Here is a 24,550-nt window from a genome sequence, read left to right as displayed (position 1 = left end):
ACAAAGTCTGGCCTTCAGATCTACGGGCATCTCAGTGTGCTTCTTTTGGAAGTGGAGCTCAACACTGGTTCTTGTGTAGCCCAAGATGGGCCTTGGACTCTATCAGCTGAGGTGCATCCACAGCCCATGCCTGAGTTCTCTCACTACAGCTCTGCAGTGAGACACTATGTAGATCCTTATGCTACTCCCTGAAATACAGGGAACAATTTAACAATGATCATATGTACATGTATATGTGTGTGTGTGATTACGTGTATAGAGGGCTAGAGGTCAAAATAGGGTCGGGTACGCTATTACTCTCCACCTTACTTAATACTCTGTGTGTGTGTGTTTGTGTGTGTGTGTCACGTGCGCGAGCATGTATGCGTTCATACATTGTGTGCATGTGTATGTGTGCATGCACACATACGTAGGTACAAGTGCATGTGCCTCAGAGCACACTGAGGCCAGAAGTAGCTACTGGGTTATTTGGCGCTGCATATGTTGGATACCTGCCTTGTCATAGTGGCATCTGAATTCAAATTCTGGGCATCATAGCTATGCAGCAAGTGCTCTAAACCACTGAACCATCTCTCTAGCTCCTCCATCTTTTTTTTTTTTTTTTTTTTTTTTTTGTGGCAGGACTTGTCACTGACCCTGGAACTCACTGATTTATAAAGGCTGGCTGGCCACAATCCCAGGGATCTGCCTGCCTCCACCTCTCAGCACTGAGATTCCAGGTGCAAAGAACCCTGCCTATTTTTTTATTGTTTGGTTGAAGGTTTGTTTGTTTGTTTATTTATTTTTGCTTTGTTTTTTGAATGTAGGTTCTGAAGATCGAACTCAGGATACTTGCACAGTAAGCACTTTATTAACCAAGATCTCTCCCCAGCTCTCGCCCACTGACATTTGTTTAATAGCTGGCAAATCTGATTTCAGAGGCCTCCTTGTCAAACACGTTTCCGGATGAACGGTATGAATAAAGAAGCCTAAGACAGTGGCTCCAGCTACCCAAGAGGAGTAGGGCTCGCAGGGCCAAGAGATTTCCTCTGGGAAACCCTTTCTCTGCTCCCGGCAGATAATGAGAAAATGATGTCATCGGGGCTAAAATTAGGTTTTAGTGTTACTCTGTTGAGAGATGTGAAAGGTGACAGATAAGAGGGCGAAAATGTTTTCCAAGTGGCTTTTAAAGGCGGCCAAATATAACCGCTTCCCACATCAGTCTATTAAGGGGAGCACTTGAGACATCTCCCTCTTCAAAAGGACTCTCAGAAAAGGCAATGGTGTGCTCCCAACCTCCTCCTTTGTAAGAGTTAGTCTTATGAGGGTCAGGCAAAGCAGGTCTGCAGCACGCCACCACCTCCTCCTGCTTGGCAAAGAACTGGGCATCTAGCTTAGTGCTTCTATCATTGGTTGCTATGGAAATGCCCCTGCTGGAAAATACTAGCTCACTACTAATAACATCTGGCTGGAAAGCAGACCAGGGCCCAAGTAGCAGAGGAATGCTCACGGATACAAGACACAGGAAGATGCTAGGTCACTGTGCTGAACTTTAATTGTCAACTTGCGACAAGTGCAAGAAAGGAGTACCAATCTGAGCAAGATCAGGTTGGCCTGTGGGTATGTCTGAAGGGACTGTCTTGCTTGTTAATTTGACTCATCCCACTGTGGGCAGCGCCATTCCCTGGGCAGGAGATCCTGGCCTGTATAATAGTGGAGGAGGGTGTGCATGGGTGAATTCATTTCTGTCTGCTCTTCTTGACTGTGGATATAGTGTGACTGATTGGTTTGTTTTCTTGCAATGATGCACTATAAGCCAAATAAGCCCCTTCCTCCCCCAAATTACATTTCTCCCCAGGTTTTTTTTTTTTTTTTTAAAATCAAATGCATAGAAAGGAAACCAGGGCAGCAGCTTAGGAAGTGAGGCCAGGTGTAGTGCGGCTCCCCTGTAATTCCCTTCACTTGGGAGGCTGAGGCAGGAGGATCAGTGGTTTAAGGGCCAGCCTTGGCTAAACAGTATGTTCAAGAGCAGCCTGGGTTTACAAGAGACCATGTCTCAACCCACCTTTCTAAGAGTGAGGCAACTGGAAGTGCCTTAGGTTGATCCCTGAATTAATGGCTTAGAGATGATAATCAGGGTTACCCTTCATCAGATAATGATTAGTCACCTGGGGGTGCTGGGAGATCCCAAGAGCATCTCCATCAAGTTCAAGTATCTACTAACCATGGGAATATCAAATATCTTGGGGAAGTGTGGGAGGAAAATAAAAACAGGTAACGCCTCCTGGATGGGGTCCTTTCAGGTTACCCAGCTTCCCCTGTACTAACCATTCTGTTCTGCACTGCCTTAAGGGAAAACACCCACCTTTCATATCTGCTCTTCTGTCAAAATTTGAGTCTTGAAAGTCTTCGCCTTGCAGCCAGGTGGACCCACTTTGTAACGGCTCTGTCACTTTAAGCCACTTTGCTTTTCTGAATCTCAGCATCCTCACCTGACAAACGAGTGACTTTTCATGATGCTTAGTTTGTTGAAGACAAAAGCAACTCATCAGGGCTGGCAAGGTGGCTCCGAGGGCAAAGGCACTTGCCACCAAGCCTTATAACCTGAGTTTGAAGGATTAACTCCTTCAAGCTGTCCTCTGACCTCCACAAACACACTAAGGTGTACAAGGCAACAAAACAGTGCTGGGATCACAGGCATGTGCCACTATGCCTAGCTATTTTGCCTTTTCTCAGATAGAGTCCATCTATGTAGCTCAGTCTGAGCCTAAACTCATAGCGATCTTCCTGCCTTCACCTCTCCCAAGTGCTGAGATTACAGGCACACGTTGCTCTTACTTACTGGGCAGGAGGTCTAGATGATGTCACGTATATACAATGCTTTAGCCAGTGCATAATTACATCAAGGTAGCTGGCGGGCTGGGCGTTTTATATATGATTAGCTCACTGAAGAACCACAATCGTTCCTTGAGACAGGTTTGATTATTCCCATTTTATAAAGAAGAAATAAAAATGGTGATGACCTAGATCCCTCTTCTGGTAAGTGTTGAGTTGGGAATCAATTCATGTCCCCGTGAGTCTCCGACACAAGCCCAGATTCCAACATGGCCAGGGTGCCACAGTGCCTCCTACCCTGCTGCCAGCCATCTTACATGGCTACCTTGCACTCCAGCTACTCTGTGTTCAAACTTGCCAGGCCAAGCTTCCTCAGATAACTTCTGTATAGTACAGCTAGTCCACCAACAATTCTCTAAAAACCCTGAAAGTTATTTCTGCATCCTAAACACCTCTTTCGTTAGTGAGAGAAGACGGAGGAACCAGAGACTCATGTGGAATACATGTGAAACAAAAACAGAACGGGGGACTATTTGGGGGCAAGGAAAAGGACCAAAAACTGGAGAGGTGGGTGAGGAAGCAGAAAATAAAATGGTATAGGTGTGCATGAAAATCCCACAATGTAGGGGCTGAGGCTGTGGCTCAGTGGACAGTGTTCACCAAACATTCACAACCCCTGCCCCCGAGTTTTGCATAAACTAGGCACTATGTGTGTAACCCCAGGCCCCTGTGAAGAGGAGGCAGGGTGATTGGGAGTTCACAGTCCTTCTTGCTACAGATTGACTTCAAAGGCAGCCTGGACTATGTGAGACTGTATCTCCAAAACCAAGCAAATGGGCCAATGAGATGATTCAGCAGGTGTGTGTTGGGGCAGGGGAGGGTGCTTGCTGCCTGACAATCCAAGGATGATCCCCTGATCCATACAGAAGGAAAGAACCAACTTCTGCAAGTTGTCCTCTGTCATCCACACTAGCACTCTAGTGCAGGTACACACACACACACACACACACACACACACACACACACACACACACACACGTAAACGTAATTTTAAAAGAAGATAAGTAGACAAGAAAATCTAAGGAAATTCATTTCTCTGCCAAATTGAAAATGAGTTATGAAATCAGCAGTAAGTGAAACTGGGTAAATATAAGGGAGCAATTAATTTCATGAAGGCCCAGGGATTAAATACAGTGGCTATAGGGAAACCTCTCTCCTCCAGAGGAGCCTGCTGGCTTTATCCCCAGGGCTATGAAAACAATGTCCATCTATTTGCAGTCACCCAAAAAGCAGCTAGAGAGATGGCCAAATATGTAAGACAATTTACTATTCTTCAGCTCACAACCACCTGTAACTTCAGTTCCAAGGGAATCAAGACCCTGTTTCTGTCCCTGTGGCACTGTGTGCCCACACACACACACACACACACACACACACACACACACACACACACCATACCTATGCCAGCTTCCTGAGGCTGGCTGCACAGCCAAGTCACTGTTTGCTTTCCTTTCTTCTAAAGCCCATCTTCGTGCTCCCTCCCACTTACCCCTCCCTCTGGGAGGACTTGACTCCCAATAGGACTGGCCAGGTAGTCCCTTGGTTTAGCCAATGAAATATCTGAAAGAACAAAACACCCCCATGTAAGCTGAAACTTGAGGATGTGTCAAGCAACGTTCTAGGGTGTGTCTCTGTTCCTTCCTGCCTCCAAGGGCAAGTGTCACAGAGGGGCTTGCTCCACAGCCCAGTCTCAGAATTAAGACAGGAGGACATCAACTAGTTTGAACCCGCAAGCCTCTGACCTGTTTCGTTACTACAGGAAAATGTAGCAAAGCAGGCTGCACTATGGGAGCTCGGAGAATGGCTGTGAAGGGCCAGGGCTGATACAGTACAGATGTTGAGTCACAGGGAATGGCTTCAACATGGAAGCCTGTCCCTCATGGAGGCTTCCTGCCTCTGTGACGAGGATACCTCCAGTTTTCAATTCCTAGGTCCAGTCAATACTGGAGTTCTGTAACCTGACGATTAATGCTGGTTGCTAAGTTGACAAGCTCTAGAATCACCCAGGAAACAAACTTCTGGGCATGGATGTGATGGAGTTTCCAGATTAGGTACTGAGGCAGGATCACTTACCCTGAAGGGACCATCCCATTAATGGGTTCAAGACTGAATTAAAGGAAAAAAAAAAAAAAAAGTGGGAGGGAAAAGGAAGGCAGACAGACAGACAGAAAGAGGGCTGACAAGATGGGTTAAAAGTCCTTGCTGCTAACCCTGACAACATGAGTTCTATCCCAGGGACCCACTGTCTGCTGACTTCCATACACGGGCTGAGGCACTCAAAAGCCCACATCCATCCATACAAGCCCACAAAATATAAGTAAAGAAATAAATGTAAGATTTTTTTTTTTTTTAAAGGGAGAAAGTGTGCTTAGCACCAGCATTCATCTCTCTCTGCCTCCCAACTGCAAGCGCAGTATAATCAGCTGCCTTAGGCTCCTGCCCCATGCCTTCTGGAACTACCACCACAGTACTGAACTGTGAGCCAAAATAAACCCTCCCTTAAGCTACTTTTATTGGGTCTGTCCTACCTAGCTTTATGTCAACTTGACACAAGCTAGAGTCATTTGAAAGGAGGGCACCTCAGTTGAGACAATGCTACCATAAGATCTGACTGTAGGGCATTTTCTCAATCAGCGATCAATGGGGGAGGCTCGGCCCATTGTGGATGGTGCTGTCGCTGGGCCGGTGGTCCTGGGTTCTATAAGAGGCTGGGCAAGCCATGGATAGGAAACCAGTAAGCAGCACCCTCCTATGGCCTCTGCTTCAGTTCCTGCCTCCAGGTTCCTACCCTGTTTGAGTTCCTGTCCTGCCTTCCCTCTGTGATGGAGTGTCACCTGAAAGTGGATGTGCAATAAACTCTTTGCTCCCCATGTTATTTTTGGTCATGATGTTTCAGCACAACAAAGCTGACCCTAGCTAAGACAGTGCCTTTTGTCGTAGCGACAAGAAAGCAACTAATACAGATTGCTACGTAGGTATCAGCAGGATTGGAGGCCAAGAGGGCTGGGCTGCTCCCCTCGTAACCGACAGAGCCCATAAAACCAAGGGCTAGAACTACAGCACCCTATTACTCATTAGACCAATGGGATCCGAGCCAGAGTATTTCTGTCCCTGGAAGAAGCGGCATTCTGAACTGCCTGGAAGACCCATTAATTGTTGAGGTTCTAAGCCTAGTTTCAGAAAGCCTAAACATTTATGGTCACTGGCTAGATAGTGCTTAATGTTAAAAGACAAAACCAAAAAACCCCAAAACCAAGACAGTCCCATTGCCTACTTCTGTAAAGAGATGGTCCACATAGGACTGTTAATTCCCTGTACGGGGAATACAACCCTCTGCTGAACTATCCAGAAACTTTAGAAACAGTAGGAAACCTGCCTGCAACGTGTATCTGGGCAAAGGTCTCACTGGTTCCAGGCCGCTCTCACCTCTCAAGAGGGTGTCTCCCGTTACTCTCCAAAAAATAAACTCTGTATCTTCTTTACTATGATGGTTCTTGGAGTATCCTCTGAATTCTTTCTATGTGGCTCACAAAGACTGAGGAGGCCAGGGGAGTTCAGAACAAGACCTGGCTGACACCGGGAGATTTGCCCAGATGGAAAGTTTTGCTACAGTAGACACACAGGGACCTGAGAGAGCACTCCTCAAGGGGCTAGCTCCTTCCACTCCTATCTGCAGGCTTCACGGGGGTGTGGAAAAAAATCATTTCCAGGAGGAATGGCAGGTTCACCGCCTCTTAGGTTCTTCAAACAACAAGGTGTGGGCTGGGGCTTGGAACGTCATCTCCTGGCAAATCCAGCAAAACTGGGCCAACCCTTGGGATTCACTTCAGTGCAAATGAGGGAAATAGAGGGGGTTTGGGAGGAGTCATAGAAGAAAGGGGCAGCTAACTTGGAGAGATGGCTCAGTTGATAAAGTGTTTGCCTTGAAGCATCTCCCTGGACCCCTATTTAAAAAAAAAAAAAAAAGCTAGGCATGGTGGCTCAGGCTTGTGATCACAGTATGGGGGAAGTGGAGACAGCTGGGTCCCTGGGGCCGACTGGCCAGTCAGACTAGCCTAATCTGTGATACAAACTTCAGGTATTAGGGAGAGACCATGACCGGGGGGGGGGGGGGGGGGGGGGGGGGGGGGAAGGAGGTGGGGCTGAAGATGTGGCTGGGTGGCTAAAATGCTACTCCGGCAAGTACGAGGACCTGCCTGAGTTTGGATCCCTAGAACTCATGTAAACCGAGATGTGGTAGCATGTGTCTATTATCCCAGGGCTCCTATGGTGAAATGGGAGGCAGAGACAGGAGAATGCAGAAAAGCTGAACAGGATGCCTGATGTCTGAAGTGACAAACAAGAGACCCCGTCTCAAATAAAATGAGAGGTAACGACACCTGAGGTTGTCCTCTTCCTGCCACACATATGGCGCTCTCTCTCTCTCTCTCTCTCTCTCTCTCTCTCTCTCTCTCTCTCTCTCTCACACACACACACACACACACATCCAAGTACACACATCCAAATAGAAAAAGTGAGAATTTGGGCCCAGGTTCTCCCTGGTGGATTCAAGAATTGAATTCTCTTCAAACGAGAACAGTTCCTACTTTTTAAAGCATAGACTGGGGACAAGTAGGTAAAAATAGTTTGATGTTTGCTCCGGGCTAAATAAAAGACAGCTGAGTGAAAGTTCAGGCACCATGAAATTAATAAAATCACCACTGCACCCTCTCCATTGCAGGCTCAGGAATAAATCGGGAGGAATCTGTGATGCACAGAGGGGCCTACTCAAGTGTGAATCAATCATTTTCTCCACTGACGTCTTCTAGCATTTTCTTTCACAGTGTATTTACTGGGTTCCTAGTTCACTAAAGTTGTTTCCTAAGCCTGAGCAGCACTGGTTTTTTTTTTTTTTTTTTTTTTTTTGAGTCATCGAGACCAATTTTGTTTGCTAAATAAATTCCAGGCAAGAGTGCTCTGACTTAGGCCCAGGCAAGGCAAGGATCCTTATGTATGCTGTAAAACAATAGTTTTATCTTATCTGAGGAACTCACTGTGTGTGTGTGTGTGTGTGTGTGTGTGTGCACACACACGCATGTGTCTTACTGCCAAAATAAAATAAATGGAATCAGCACACACATGATAACGCGATCTTTGCTAACTCATACTAATTGCTGGGCTAATTGATGTTTGTTGAACTTTCTCCGTTTCATTGAGTGATTAGGTACAAAGCTAACAGTTGACATCTGTAGGCGCTTAACTGGCGTCTGTAATTACTGTTAATGTTAAATAATTGTTAGTTAATTGGAGTGGTAACTGACTGAATGGAATCCAGATTGTGAAGCAGAAAAAGAAACCTAGTTAAATAAACATACATTTTTGGGAGAAAACAACTTTTTTTTTTTCTTCCTTTTCTGTAGTTGTCAGAAACTAGAAATAACCCAGAAGCATGGGATAGCCCAAGGGCTCCCTGTGCAAAGGAAACCACACCTGGGGCTGCAGGGTATGTCACTAAAGAAGGAGGAGGCTTCCGTCTCTAACACCTTTCATTGCAGGTCTGTAACACAGACTTGATATTTTAATTGCAGTAATTATTATCACAATGGCCTACTGAGTATGTCCCTTTCCTAGACAACCAGGCTCTAGAATTCTGTCTAAAGGAAACACTGGGTACTCATAGCTGTGAATGGCTTAAAGGGGCTAAAGAGCATTCCATCTTTTGTGTCAAAACGGCTGGGTGTAAGGAAAACTTTCAGACAGAGGACGCACAGATCACCCAATAAAGGAAGTGAAGGGCTTTCTAAGTGGGCTCAGAAGTAAATCAGAGTATCTGAATATCCGTGAGAAGAATCTCTTGTGGGCTGGAAAGAGGACGGCTCAGTCTCAGTAAGGTGTTGGCCACCCAAACAAACAGAGACCAGGGTTCAGATCCCAGCACCCAGATTAAAAGGGTGGGTATGGTGAAGTTCTCTATAATCTTAGCACTGGGCAGGCGGAGGCTGCTGGATCTCTGGGACTCGCTGGCCAGTCAAAGTAGCCAGGTTCAGTGAGAGACTGTGTCTCAAAAAAAATAAGGTGGAGAGCAACTGAGAAAATCACTGCTTATCATCTTTTTCTGGCCTCTACACTCAGGCCCACATATGCTGTGTGTGTATATTCACAGACACACAACACATTACACAGTAACTGATTCCCAAGGTGGCCACAGGGACACTCCGGATCTGGGGAGATGGCCTTCCTTCTTTCTTCTGGAAAGTGACAAGATGGCTAATGCTGTGCCCCATCCCCACCCCAGATAAGATTATGAGCATTTCAGATGCTCTCAACTAAATGCTTGTAGTGGGATCCAACTCTTGCCTCTATTTCCCCAACACGTGTCCCCCCACAAATCTCCCCAGAAGGCCAAGTGGCAGCCACAGAATAAATGTCTCCAGTAAGGAGGCTAGGGAGATGTCCACAGCTACCGTGTTTACCACACAGGTTTGAGGACCTGAGTTGGACTCTCAGCATCCACAAAAACAGCTATCCATGGCAGCCCACATGCACACCTGTAATCCCAGCACTAGAAAACATGAGACAGGCCCCAGATAGCCCAGTCAGTGAGCTCTAGAGTTAGGAAGAAAGCCTATCTCACACAGTAAGATGGAGAACGGTCAAGGAAGACACCCAGCAAGGACATCTGGCTTCCACGTGTGTGCATAGAGAAATACTTCCTCACCACGTAGAATATTTCTGGTCTCTGGCGGTAATTTTACACCCCCAGGACAAGGCATCTGTTTCCCAGAATTCTCCGGGAATAATTCTATACAACAGCTTCTGTATGTGAGAGTCAGATTTCCATAGGAAGGCCAATTTCCATGACAAAGGGGGCCTGATTGCATGCTATTTGTGGTATGGGGTGGGAGAAGAAGGAACTACTTCTAACTCCTTTGTCTCACATCAAGCAGCAATTCCCCTTCAATACTATTTAATTCTCCACGGGAAGACATTGCTATCTCTCAAAATCCCCAAGAAAGCTGGAATGTGTACAGGGGTGGGGGGGGCACATGCACGCGCGCGCGCGCACACACACACACACACACACACACACACACACACACACACACACACTTATGTACATGTACTCCAGGAGGGAGAAAAAAATAAAAAATGAATACTATTCTACCTTCTCCTTATCTGGGATTTAAGAGTCGATAAAAATAAAATTGGCTCAGTTTCCTGTGACACATTTCAGGTCTGGGCTTGACATAACAGTTTTCCTTACTCTAAGCCCAAGACACCACGAGGGACTGTAAAATGGGCTCCTTCCGTTCATGGTAAAGGAATATTAAGTCTAAACCAAATTCCCCCTCCTTAAACTATACCACAGTCAACTGCATTATTTTTAGGTGGGGAACTACTTTAGGGGAGGGGCTTCTCTCAAGAGACAATGCTGCCATTTTTTTGGTATTCAATGTTGCCTTCTTTGTATTAAAATCAAGGAATCCTATTCCTTCAAAGCTAACAAATACAGTTACCGTTGTTGTAAGTAAGCAACTTACTAGATATAAAGTTGCTTGCAATTCCTTTGTCTTTCTGTTTTTAAGAGAGGGCCTCTGGCTGGCTTTGATCTATATATATATATATATATATATATATATATATATATATATATATATATATATATATATATATATATATATATAACTCATTACACTGCGGGGGGGTTGGGGGGGGACACGGTGATCTTAGACTTCTGGTCCTTCTGCCTCTGCCACCTCTGGAGTGCTCAGATTATAGGTGTGAGCCGTCCACATCTGGTTTATGTAGAGCCATGCATAGAAAGCAGGGCTCCCACTAAGCCATACACCCCTGCCCCAGCTGGTAGCTACCTGCTCATCTCATCGCCTCAGATCTCAGACAGTGCAGTAGCCAGGCTGTCTGTGCGATGTTGATAAAAGGCATACTTCTCAAAACACTCAACAAACCTGTATTAGTGACTTTTCTGTTGCTACGATGATAAAACACCATGACCAAGGCCATTTTGTAGAAGAGTTTGTTTGGGTTTAGAGTTCTAGAAGGATGAGAGTCATCTTGGGTGGAGAGGCATGACTGCAAGAAAGCAAGACGCTGAGGGGATCACGTCCTTTGCTACAAGCTTGAAACAAGACAGCCCGGAACTAGAAGTGGTGCTAGGCTTTTAATCTCAAAGGCCCACAGTAATATATTTCTTGAAACAAGGCCACACCACCTATGCCTCCCTAAAGAGTGCCATTAACTGGGGATCAAGTATTAAAACGGGGGTGAGGGGAGGTCGGGGGGACTTCTCAATTAAAGCACTGCAGGGCCCTACTTTGCCTGTGTCCCACTGGAAATCCTGTTTCCACCAACATACACCCCAAAGCTCAGTGTATCCCTGTGATCAGAGAGTAAGGCCTTGCTGAGGTCACCAGAAGCTCAGGTGACCACACTGGTTCAAGCTCAGGTACCAAGCATTCTGCCTGGTACCTCACTGGGGGGGACACAGTGTCCATGAGAATTCCCAATGATTGGTGTTGGGGATGAAGAGCTGGTAGGTGATGCCTCCCTGTTCCTTCACTTTCCTGAAGACAAGCTGTGTTCACCACAGGATTTGAAGGCTTCTTCCATCCTCCCTAGATCATTCCCCACCATCAACCTCACAATATACTAGCTCAGGGAATAATCTGTGGCAGGATCTAAGTCTACATTGTGGGACTGTTGTATCTTGGGTCGGTGGGGACTCTCCAGCCCTAACAAGATCATCCCACATCCACTTTGGAGTAGAGATTACCTTGGCCTGGTAGTCATGGCAACTTACTGAGCAGAACAATACACAGTGGTAGCTAGGTCTTATGGCAATTGTAAACGAGCTGTCAATACCCTGAGCAGGAGGATAGAAGGGTCAAAGGACCTTATCCAAGAGGTTAGCTATCACTCCCTCATTCCCTCCCCTCAGTTGCAAGGCATCATGGAAGATTCTAGAGTATATAGGTAGTAGAAAATTAACCAAAGGGGGGACTCTATGGCGCAGCTTCTACAAAGTCGCCAGCCATGATGGGACTTTTGTGGTGATGCAGCTGCTTTGGGGGTCACATACACTGCCTTCGTCTGTGCTTTGTAAGTAAGGCCAATACACTGAGCAGCTCAACAAGTGGGACTTTGGTGAAATCATTCATTACTCTGGTCAATGGCTGGTGCCCTACGTAGTGTAGACAGACATTTATTCACGTAGTCACCCCCGGGAGAAGTTAATGAAGCAGGGACAAAGCTGGAAAGAGAGGCAAGAAAGTCACCAGGTCAAACAAACTTCTTGCATCTTCTCCCTACAGCCTGCCTTGGTTTTCAGGAGGAATCCTGGGAAGGGGTGGCAGCTCTTCTCTCCCAGCTGACAAGACCCACACAGAAGCTGGTCAGAAGCAGACACGATTGCCAGTTCTCCTTCCTTGCCTGTGGGGCTTCATTCTCTCCTCAGGTAGCTCTGCTCTGCATGAACTAAGGGTTTTAGAAAAGATTATTTACCTTGGCGGGGTGGACATGTTTGAACTTGTCTACCACACTGCCAAAGAAGATCTACAGGAAGCAAGAATGAATATTAAGGAATGGGGAGATGGCTCAGCCATAAAGGAGTGCATACCACTCTTTCGAGGGCCTGATTTTGATTCCCAGAACCCACCTCAAGTAGTTCAAAGTCACCTGTAAGGAACTCCAGCTACAGGCGATCTGATGCCATCTTCTGACCTCTTTGGGCACTGCACCCATGTGCATAAACCATTACACAGATAAATAATTAAAAGTAAAAAGTAAATCTTTAAAATTAAAAAAAAAATTGTTTTAAGGTAATAAATATCGGTCATGCCGAAGTGGGTGGGTATCTAGTAATGTGTGGGTATCTTTCTTAATCTCTATCCATCTCGTTATTGTTGTTGTTAGTGTGTAGATATTGTGTGTGCTTTTGAGCACGTGTGGGTGTGCCATGACAAATGTGTAGAGGTCAGAGGACCCCTTTATGGAATTGGTTCTCCACTTTCACCTTTCCATGGGATCAGGGCATTAAATCCACCTGAGTGGAAAGTGCCTTTACCCACAGAGTCATCTCACAAGGCTTTTATTTTGTTTATTTGAGATAGGGTCTCTCACTTGCCCAGTAGCTAGGCTAGGACCCCCAAGGATCTTCCTGTCTCTGCCTCCCCGTTGCTGGGAATGCAGGAGTTGGCAACCATATCTGGCTGTTAATGAAGGTTCTAAGAATCCAAATTCAGTCCTCACCCTTGCAAGGGGACTTTACCTGAGTCAACTCCCAGCTCCTAGAAGCTCCTTTTTGAAAACTGGGGAATTACAGAGCCTGTTGCTCCCATAGCTGTTCAGATCACAACACAGGGGCAATAAGTAAATCAGTCTCTCTCAGCTTCTGTCTCAGTGGGAAAGCCAATTTTTTTTTCCTTTGGCAGATGGCTGAATCACAAAGACAGAAGGATTCATAAAATTCACATGAACATCCTGTAAACATTTAAACACATCGAGATTAGATAAGGCAGCCACGACCTTGATTAAAGTTGAGCTTTTTTTTTTTTTTTTTGCTTTTTTTTTTTTTAAGTCTACAGTGATAATCCCCCTAATTTGCAGGCTCAAACTCCTAGCTTTTTCTCTTGAAAGGCTCCCCCTCTCATTGGGTATGCTGTGTACATAAGCAAGCACATGCCACCCGATTAACTTGTAAAACTGGAAATAAAAGAGGCATCAAAAGAAGCAACATTTTGGAGCACCTATGTGGGTCTTACCCCACTCAATTGGATTGAGTCTACAACATGGGAACATTTAAGTAAAAATCAATTGGTAAGTTACAGAGAACATAGTCATCACACCCCTGTCTGCTCCAAGCCATGGCCCTTGCCAATTAACTGTTTCATCCCAACTGGAGATGCTGGCCCAGAACGAGGTTTGCTTAGGATTGAAAACTCTGCTGACCTGCAGAGACTAAAATGGCTTGCTCCAGCTCACAAGCAGAGTGATGGACTTGAGCCATGGCCCCTTGCTGTTGCAGCCTGGGGGCTCCAGTCTCCAAGCTGTGCAGACCAACATCAAAGCCTCCAAGTCCCTAGCCCATGCCCTAGTGGGCTTGTGACTTTAGCGCTGCCCTGCAACAGTGAAATTTTATGGACCAAATCTGCACACCCAACAGACCACCAGGCTTGGAGGCATAACCTTCCCAGCTAACCCTACTACTCAGATACCAGAAGACTGCCAGGCTCCTGCTAAGGACAAGGGGTGATAACGTCGCCCGGAACATCTGGCTCTCAGCAGCGCCAACGTGGGACCTCCCTGACACTCTTGTTAAAACTGTTCGGTAAGAGAAGACCTTGAAGAGTTTCTCAGCTGTGTCTATTACCTGGCGTAAACCTGTCCTTTCTTGCAAAGCTATAAAACTCCGTGTGTGTGTGTGTGTGTGTGTGTGTGTGTGTGTGTGTGTGTGTGTTTGCGTGTATCTATATTATGCATATATTATGCAATACACACATATATATGCACACACACGGATAGAGATAGAGAGATAGATAGATAGAAAGAACTGACTGGCTTTTAGGCAAGCAAGTGGGCTTTTCAGAGTAACTTAAACCTGATGTGAGAGAAGATGACAGCTGAAGGACCTGTCAACCATATGTGCAGAAAGTACTGCTGCTACTACCAGGAGTAAAGACAGCCGCCAAATCACACGTGCCTAGTGGAGGCTCACTGGACCTGTCTCCCAGGAGTAACTAACATCAATGCTGCACAATGATCGTCACCACCCTGCCATCCCCATATGCCCACCCCCCCACACCATTTTTGGGGGGTGGAGGGGGTATTTAAGTTTTTTTTTTTTTTTTTAAGTAGTTGGAATACTAACGACCCTTAACAGAACTATCCTGCTGCTGTCTGAGAGTGCCCTTCACTTCCTTTCTCCAGGGAGGAGGGGCTGTGAGTACCAGGCAGTCTACTTCAGCAACACCTGTACTTGCACACTGATTCAGGCGCTTGTCATTCATGTTACCCATGGGAATTAGCATAAGGCATTAAGGGGAAACTCCAGGGGAGGGAAGAAAGGCCATTTTCATGGAAATAAGGGGCGAAGGAATAATCCGTCATCAACTAAAATGCTTATTTGTGTACGTTTCCCAAGCAAAGCTTAGGAGAAAAGCCTGTGTTGATTTTTAGTATACACAAAGAAACCTTAATCCTTTCAAGGCAACTGAAAAATCACCCTCACTACTCTCAGAAAAGCAGCAGAGAAGAAAGGCACCCGGTCGGGGCATGACTGTTCACAGTCAAATAGATGCCACACATCACTCACAGTAAGTAAACAAAAATAAGAATGTGGGAAGTGTTGGCCTGGAAACTCGAAGGCTGGGGTGGGATGGGAGGAAAAGAGAAAGAGGCAGGAAGCAGAGAGAGAAGGGGCTCTTTAGCCACCGTATCTGTGCTCTCCTCCTCAAGCTGCAAATTAGGGCCAAATCCTGAACCAGCTTTGAAAGGGCCATAGCACCTTAGCACGAGAAAGACACAGTCCCAGGTGGTTGGAAGTGTGTGTGTGTGTGTGTGTGTGTGTGTGTGTCTGTCTGGGTTGGGGAGGTCAAAGAGTCATGGAAACTGCTGCTTTGGGTGGGGAAACCGCCCTGCCTCAGTTTCCCCTCCTCCTAACTTTCTTTTTATCAAGGACATCTTCAAGGCTCAAGGCTCTTCTCCTCTCGATTAACAGGAGCAGAGAGCAATCATGCTTTCCTATTCTTGAGGGAGATACGGTGTCACGCACCTACATCAGCTTTTATTTAGGCTTTTAGCATTATGGGTTACAAATTTACACAAACTTCTCTGGCCACTAAAAAAAAAAATATGATGAAATGTGAAGCTGGAATCACACCATGCAATTAAAATACAGGATCATACTCAATACGACATCAATTCCGGGAGTCCCAGCAAACTTATAAGCACACAGACCTCAGGGATAACTTTAAATGTAATGTACTACTTAAAACCAAGGTAGACTCAATTGCAAAAATAATTGGAGGGCATAAAAATAACTGTACATGGAAGTGTCTTCCTAACTAGTAAGCAAAAAGAATAAAAATTAAACATTTCAACAATGAAATAAACTTAACGATGAAATAAACCGCTGAAATGCGTTCCCATTTCGCCCTGTTAGTACCTAATTCCTGGACCAAAGCTGGTCCAGCACTCCCACATATTCTTAGTGGAACACAGGTTACCACAGGCCGGCACATCTTTATTTAGCAATTATCCTAGAAGCCCCTAAGCCAGGTTCTACAGTGGGAAGGCGAAGGTGAGTTGATGAAATCTGCATCTTTCACATTACACACCTTTTGAAGCCAGTGCTTGGAGACTTCCTTAAATTTAATTATACTCAATGACACACCTGCAAATGAAGACTGCCGAAAAAAACCTACCAACAGTGGTCTAGGATGAGCTTTCCCTCAATGTACCTCTGCATCATTACCCTCTCTTATCCTATCGACTGAGGTTTGGAAGGAGTAAACGGAGAAGTGCGTATTTAAATTCTGCCCCTCTTGCTCATTTATTAACTTTACAGAGAGAGCCCAGAGCAGAAGAAGGCTTGGTTTATGGCTATAACGCCGTGAATACTAAATACCTCACTGGTTATTGCCGGCTGAGGTACACACACACTATTTATAGCGCTCTGACTGCCGGGAAGTTGATAACTAACAATCAAGGCATTGTAAAAACATTCTTCTGTATTACAGCATCCGACATGAAATCAACACCACCGATCAATTTAAACGAGGAATCAGTAAATTCTTTCAAGATGAATTTTTTTTTTTTTTTCTTTCGCGCGTCTCAAAAACACCCAGATGCTGCTGTGGAGCCAACGCGCAAAATGGGAAGACAAAAAGACTACATGGATTCTCATTTTCCTTTTCCTCTTGGACAATGACAATGAGATGCATTTTTTTTTTTTAAAAGCCATTCCTTTAGAATAATAAAGAGGGGTCTTACCTTTGTTTACAAGAACAGTGTTGAACAGTTTCTCAGAGCTAGCATCTGATGCCTGAAAAACAAGAAGGGAGAGTAAAGCGTTAAGGCTGCCAATTAAGACCTTCACCCACAGCACCATAGGCTGCTATGATTTTAAATCATTCGACTACATTTTAGGAAAAATGGAAGAGTCAGTCATTTCCCCAAATCCTCCATCAGGTGGTGCTGGTTGACTGTTGGAGAAAGGCCTGCACTGCAGCTATTTGCTAGGGGAAGAAAGGGGGAAAATCTGATTTTCAAAATATGCCCTTATTAGACATATTATCTGTGCAAAACATATTTCTATGAAATGGTCCACAAGGCAATTTAGCTCATTCACAAAATGATTTTCCAATTCCGTTGACAGATCATTATTTTGTAAAAAAAATTTTTTTTTTTTTTTTTTTGTCTTTTGGGTTTTTTTGTTTTCTTTTTCCACCAGATTTTCTGTTTTTCAATTTTCTTCCACAAATCAAAATTGTGTATTTTTCTTCGACATTAAGCTTTTCCTTACTAAAGTGTCAGCCAGCACAGCCTGGAATTAATTTGTTTTTAAAGATGTATTGATGATCCCAATGTTCAGTGTTTGTCATGGTAACCAGGCAAACCTCAATGTTTCAGATAAGAGCTGACCCTGTTTAAAACCTGGCCACTATGTCATCGTTGCGGCGTCCTGGTTTTCAGAGACCATGCCTGCTAATTATTACACAGACATGAGGGAAGTCAATAAGCCTGTTTAAACAGCAAGACTATAAAGTCACTTTATATTATATACTAATGTTCCAGGAAATAAACAGTGGATCGGTTTCATGAAAGAGACGGTTTCATGGTGAAGACTTACTGCTGACTTCTAGGACTTAGGAAAAAAAAAAAAAGGTGAAATTAAGAAAGCTCAGTGCTCCGATTTGAAGACACGTTTTCGACAAGTCAATGGCCAACCTACACTCACTCATGCTGTGTCTGGCCTGTAACCCTTCTGAGATGACTCTTGTCTTTAATGCTTTATACGAAGATGCACACATTTGTCAAAGCAAGACACAGAATATTCAACAGACGTGGGAGAAAGAACTATGGAGAATAGGGGCAAGGGAACTTTGGCTTGCTCTGGAGGACAAAGAAGATACTCTATGTAGTCTTCGAATGCCACATTGATGGAGATGAAATATTGCTGTGTATAACTGAGGGAAATGTTCCTGTTCACAAGGCCAGGGATAGGAAAAAACAAAAAACAAAATCTAACCTATTTTTTATGATGGCTGGTTCTCATTTAATTCCACTCTTCCTTTTATATAGGGTGGTTCAAAGGGTTAATAGGATCAAGGGCAAAAACACACAAAATATGTATTCAATTGCTTTCATTTGTGAAAAATCCTGCAGAGATTTTCCTTCCCCCTCTACTTTTGTAAGAATAATAAAATACGCACAAAGCTTTCCTGATATCATAAGTAATGCTAAATGAAATTATATTGTATTATAGAAGCATTTCACAAAAAAATGAGTCACAAAAGAAAGTCCCACGGAGGGTGTTCAGCATCAAACAGTGCAAGAGTGCAAGAATACTAAGTTACAAAGCCCTACTGATATATGTACACAGAGGTTCAGGAATCTGACAAAGCACACAACATTTTGGTTGCACCTGGGGTGTTACTATACCCAAATATTAATGAGATTTCTATGCTTGTAAAATTTTCAGTTAAAACATGTCAACTCAAAGAGTTTTTTGATCGTTCTTAAAATAGTGTGAAATGCTCTTTGAATGGTCATTAACAAGTCCCAGCTTGAAAGATAAAATGGAGTTAATATTTTTGAAAGAAAAAAAACAAAAACAAAAACTACACACACACACACACACACACTCAAGCAACACCCTGTCTCTCCTATTATTCTACAGAACTAAAATAATACTTTAAAAAATTTTGAGATTTTCAATTACAGTGAGCCCAATGGGCCTAAAGAAATAAGTTTTTGGAGGTTTTTGTTTTGTTTGTTTGGCGCTTTTTTTTTTTTTTTTTTTTTTTTTTTTTACTACTTTTCCAAAATGGAAAAAGCATAGCTAGGGAGAAGCAACTGATTTAGATTGCATTTGCACTAGGTATGGGGGCCAGAAACTGGATTAGGCTGTAGGTGACAGTCCCTGTGATTCTGTCACCTTTGTGAGCACCACTGGGGCTCTGAGTATACTCTCAAGTAGATAAAAAAGTGACCTTGAGGACCTGATAATGCTATGACCAACAGTTATCAAGGAAATATGTCTGACAGACATTCCAGACTCTCGGAGCAATGCCTTTTAATGGAAGCTTTTGAGCCCTTCAATTTACTGTTATCGGTCACAAAGTGTTCAATTGTCTCTTGAGCCTTGGAGTAAAGGCATGTCTTAAAAAGGCCACCTTTGGAAAGGCAAAAACGCATGCCTCGGTGACTTGGTTTAAAAAAAAAGTCTTTCTGGTCCCTCCTTCTTCCATCTGGCCTTGTGGACCCTCCCCCCCCCCCCCCCCCCGCCCTAGATTCTTCCAGAGTCTCCCAGGCAAAGTCTTGATGGGTGCAAATTCCATGTAGATCCTTCGACTTTCCTCAAGTAACTTTCCTTCACTTTAACACTTAAAAAAAAAAAAATCATTTGTACATGATGGCTTAGCAAATGGGTGTGTTGCCAAGCATGACGACCCCAGTTGGATCCCCCGCACCCACAAAAAGAAGGAGATAACAGATTCCTCCTGCAAGCTGTCCTCTGACCTCATACACACACATTTTTTTTTTTTATCGTTTGCACAAATCGCTGGTCTCCTTAATCGTGGGGGACGTTTTCATCTTGATACTTTAAAAAAAAAAAGTGCATTTCCCCCCTATAACTTGAATCGTTCCCCTAATATTTCTTTTTAAATTAGCAATGACGAATGCAGGTGCGGTAAGTCTTAACAGCAGACGCATCGGTGCCTTCCCCGCTTCTCTCCAGCACCCTGTACCTTTAGCCACACAGAATTTAATATATCAGCTGCCATTTCGTTTCCTCACCTCGCCTGGCTTTGGTGAGTTTTATACACTCAGAGGCTGAATCTAAAATTCCCAAAGAAACAAGCTCCTTGGGACATTTTACCGGAGGGTGGGTGTTATTTGCCTTTTATATCAGTACTTTCGATGGTCTAGAAGCCGTAGCTGGCGTGGAAAGAAAAGTTAAGTCAAGCAGATAGGCTAATGAAGAAACCGAATAAAAATAAAGAAATAAAAAACCGTACTGTGCACGGGTGAGTCTCACACATTTAGAGCTGCATCGGGATCCCCACCAAAAAAAAAAACAAACAAAACAAAAAACCTCAGACCACTAAGGTGGCTCTCCAAAGCCGCACCCCCAGAAAGAGGGACTTTGGGTACAGCAAAGACAATCCCTCTTGGAAACTTAAGCGCGAATGAGTTCCTGCACCAGCCAGCTCTCCTTTCGCTTCCCCCGGGCTCCGCGTGTGCGCAAGCCGGAGGGCGGGGACCCGGAGCTCGGCTCAGGGACAGTGACCCGTCAGCTAGCAGCGCCCTGCAAGGGAGCCCTTCCTAATGCGAGCTGGCGAAGGCATCCCAGCCTAAGGGTCTAGTGGATATCCTCAGAGAGCCATGGGTCCACTCTAGGAGGTTAAGATCACTTCTGTCAGCAAGGGCCTCCTGGGCGGGCGCTCGCGGCTCACCGGCCGAGCCCAGGCAGCGAAAGGAGCCCGGAAAGTACAAAGAGGAGCGGGGGAGGGGTGGGGGAGGGAGGCTCGGCCCGCCAGACGCCAGCAGCCCGCCCCTGTTACCACCCTGGCCCGGCTGCGGCCGCAACAAAAGACCCCTCGACCCTTGCCTCCGCCCCCGCAACCGCGGTCGAGCAGCCCCACCCCACCTCCCAGGGGTGGTGGGCAGTGTTACCTGGTCGCCAGGGGTTCAGCAGTCTTGTCAACCCCAAGTTCATGGTTTGAGTCCTCCGCCGGGTTTCCTCCGGGTGTATCACCAAACACCACTGGGAGAGAGCAACCAAAACCCACAGCGGAGAAAACGCCCAACTCCAGCCCGCCCAGCTAGGTCCGCAAGTCTGTGTTTTGCTAATTCCTCTCCAAAGTCTCAAAGCCCAGGCACGCGAACCAAATCCGAACCGGAGCCGCAACAGCAGCAGCGAGAGCAACAGCACCCGGCTCCGCCACGGCAGCCGGGAGTCAGCGCCGCGCGCGCACATCCAACGCAGCCAAGTCCAGGGCGGGTGGCGGGAAGATGGGGAGGGGGCCTGGCCCGCGCGCTCTCCTGGTGGCTCCTGCGGGGCGCGCGGGGGACCGGCTGGCTCAAACCGGGGGCTCAACTTGGTGCGCCCTGGAGACCTGGCAGGGCTGAAGAGTAGCAGCCCGGGAGCCGCCGCGGCGGCGCACGGAGCTAAGAACGAGGCGGCTGCGGCGGCGACAGGACAAAGGAGACCATGTGCGGAGGGAGGGAGGAGGGAGAGGGAGGAGGAGGGCGTACGGCGGCAGCGGCGAAAGCTGCTCCCCGGCGGCCGCCTCGGGCTCCCCGACAGCGGGTGCCTCCAGTACGGCAGCCCCGCAGGCTGATGTGATTGGTCCTGGGCCCGCCGCGGCGTGGCACCCAGACGCTCCGGGAGTCGCGATCTGCTGCGGGTGTAGCCCTCCTGCGGTGCGGAAAGCTGCGGTTGAAGCTGCTGCGAGGCGCGGAACTAGCCCCACTTCGGCCTGCCTCTCCCGCCTGTTCCCGGCTCAAGTGAACTCCATCGGCGGCCCGCCGCCAGCGCCACCGGCTACCCGGGGCTGGATCGGTGGCAGGGAAAGAGGTCCCTGGTGGCGACTCGGGGATACCTCTTTCTCCCGCCCTTGCTCTTGTGCTCTGGACTTCGCTCCCCGGAATGTACCGAGCGCGCCTTACGGAGCTTGCAAGCTCTCGGAGCGGGACTTCTTGTCGCGCCCAGCCGGAGCCGCCAGCCGGTGCCACCGCCCCTCCTCCGTCCCGCCCCACGTGCCCCGCCCCTCGCCGCTCCTCCTCTCCACCCGGGTGCCCGGTCGGCCCCGCGGGGGCGCAGTCCCTGGGTGCCACACTGACAGCTGTGGCTCCCACTACATTCCGCCTCCAGTAGCAGATCGGGGCCCCAGGTCCCCATGGCGCCTTTTCCTACGGGAAGGAACCACGATGCTCTGTTCCCTTTGCAGTTACCGCTTCCAAGATTTGCACTAAGCCAAGGAAAGGCTACTAGGCCGGCAGCCTGGGGGTTGAACTGCCAGCTACACATGCTAAGAACAGGTGGGGAGGGATGGGCATCCAGAAGGACTGATCTTGGGCACACAGTAAGTATATAATACAAAATACACATAGTATTGTTTGATACAGAGGGGGAGGGGATCAGAGTCTAGAACAAAAAGGTCTTGATCTAACCTCCATCCACGCGTCACAGTAGGTTTCACAAACTGACTAAATAGACATCTTCCCTCCACACAATTCTTCAAACTATCCGACTTGTGTACACATTCATACCCACCAAGTGGTGGCTGACACGTGCCCATTTGTCCAGCAAATATATATAGAGAGAGTTAAAGTCAAGCCAAAGCTTCATTCTATGGGTGGTAACTCTATCACCTATCATCATGATGTCCCCTGGAGCCCAGCTAAGTGTCCTGGAGAGGAGACGGACAGACAGATGGACAGACAGAAGGATGGATGCATAGACGATCATTAATGAATCCCTCAGCCATTTGAGCCACTCACCTTCTACCAGAATACACAGCTTTTCTCTTCATGTTTAATTATGTGTAGGATTCTCTTTTCCTCCTGCTCTTCCTCCCACCCCATTGTGTGTGTGTGTGTGTGTGTGCGCGCGCGCGCGCGCGCGTGTGCGTGCGTGTGTGTGTGTGTGTTCCTGTTCCAGTGTGTGAGTGACATGACTTGGTTGCTGGGAACCAAACCCCAGCCCTTGGCAAGAACAGCAAGCACCCTTAACTGCTAAGCCATCTCTCCACCACCAGCAACATGCTTCTTTCTTAGTTGGTTTGCCATCCTCCTTTTCTAAATCCCTCCTGCCATCAGTGGTCCTCTGAAGGAAGTAAGGCATGCCAGGCCTAACGCATTTGCAGTTTTGCTTCCACCCCTGCAGTTTGGTGAGGTCTCTCCTTGGACCAGAATCCAAGGAAACAAACCAAACGGTGCAGTTAAGAGCAGCTTGGGCTGCAGCATGTACGGTGGTGGAAAGCAGGAGGGAAGGCCCAGTTCTCTCAATATGCTACTATGACCCAGGAAAAGTGGCTAGAGAAGAAAGGAAAAAAAAAAAAAAAGGGAGACAAAGGGCAGGGCCCCTCTGGAGAGATGCAGTCCACAGAGATGTCATGGGAAGGGCTTTAAAGGAATGATGGTGCCCAGATCCCTATAGTGCAGCACTGAACGTCCTTAACTCCAGTACTTGGGGAAAAGGATAGTGAATTCCAGAATGATCTGGGGCACATAGTGAAAACTTCACTTAGTAAAATGAATTAAAAAAGATGTACATGTCAGTGGGCATGGTGGTGGCGCACGCCTGTAATCCAAGCACTCGGGAGGCAGAGGCAGGCAGATCTCTGTGAGTTAGAGGCTAGCCTGGTCTACAAAGGGAGTCCAGGAACCAAGGCTACACAGAGAAACCTTATCTTGAAAAAACCAAAAACAAACAAAATAACAAAAAGGTATACATGTCTCATCTCTTTGAAGTTACTTCGCCAGCACTGCTGTCATGGAAATCTTTTTTTTTTTTTTTTTTAAAGGCGTGCGCCACCTATCCCAGCACTCGGGAGGCAGAGGCAGGTGGATCACTGTGAGTTCGAGGCCAGCCTGGGTTACAAGTGAGTCCAGGACAGCCAAGGCTACACAGTGCTGGCGAAGTAACTTCAAAGAGATGAGACATATACACCTTTTTGTCATTTTGTTTGTTTTTGGTTTTTCAAGAATCTTAATATAAATAGATAACAAACAAACAAATAAGTAAGCACATAAATAGAACCTCGGCATTGTAAAAGTGTTTGCCACCAAGCCTGACAACTAGAATTTTATACCGGGGACCTAGACAGTAGAAGAAGAGAACTGACACTTGCAAGTTGTCCTCTGACCTCCACATGTATAGATATAATAAATGTAAGAAATTTTTTTTTTTAATTTTTCAAAGAAGCACTTGCTGCACAGCAATGTACCATTCTTTAATAAAAAGTATTCCTGGAAACCAGAGGTCTCTAGAAAATAGAGCAAAGAAGTGTAGGGAGAACAGGTTGGTTTAACTATCTGCTTTGAGGAAAGGTGGCCTGTATGGAATTGTCAAAAAGTTAAAAAAAAAAAAAAAAAAAATCAAAGCTTTCAGTCAAGGTTTTTAGACAAAAATTTCCAAGCAAAAGGAAAAGCCATCTTCTCAAGTTTCAATATATATCTAAAGTCAAATATTTTTTTTTTAACTTGGAAATCTGAGTCAGAAGGGTAATGAAGCTGAGGCTAGCCTGAGCTATAAAACGAGACCCTCTGTCAAACCAACAATAACAAAAGCAAAACAAACACAACGATTCTAATTCCACCCAGAGCAGCCACTCTCAACCTATGGGTTGCAACACCCTTCAGGGTGGAAGGACCCTTTCACGGGGATGAGGGTAGGGGGCATGGGGGGTGTCACCACAGACCATGGGAAAAACACAGATATTTACAATAT

General features: G+C 46.2%; 1 protein-coding gene across 4 annotated transcripts in view; it reads right to left on the bottom strand.

Annotated features, from left to right (window-relative positions):
- Auts2 (activator of transcription and developmental regulator AUTS2) overlaps nucleotides 1-24,550 on the bottom strand; it is a 1,105,889-nt gene that overhangs the window by 74,952 nt on the left and 1,006,387 nt on the right. For all 4 annotated transcript variants that reach the window (XM_051161360.1, XM_051161363.1, XM_051161362.1 and 1 more), the window contains exon 6: nucleotides 16,861-16,912. In XM_051161360.1, coding sequence (XP_051017317.1) covers nucleotides 16,861-16,912 — 52 coding nt within the window. The remainder of the gene's footprint in view (nucleotides 1-16,860; nucleotides 16,913-24,550) is intronic.

This window comes from Acomys russatus, chromosome 19 (assembly GCF_903995435.1).
Source record: "Acomys russatus chromosome 19, mAcoRus1.1, whole genome shotgun sequence".
In the NCBI taxonomy this organism is placed as follows: Eukaryota; Metazoa; Chordata; class Mammalia; order Rodentia; family Muridae; genus Acomys; species Acomys russatus.
This window is presented reverse-complemented; position numbering and strand designations above follow the sequence as displayed.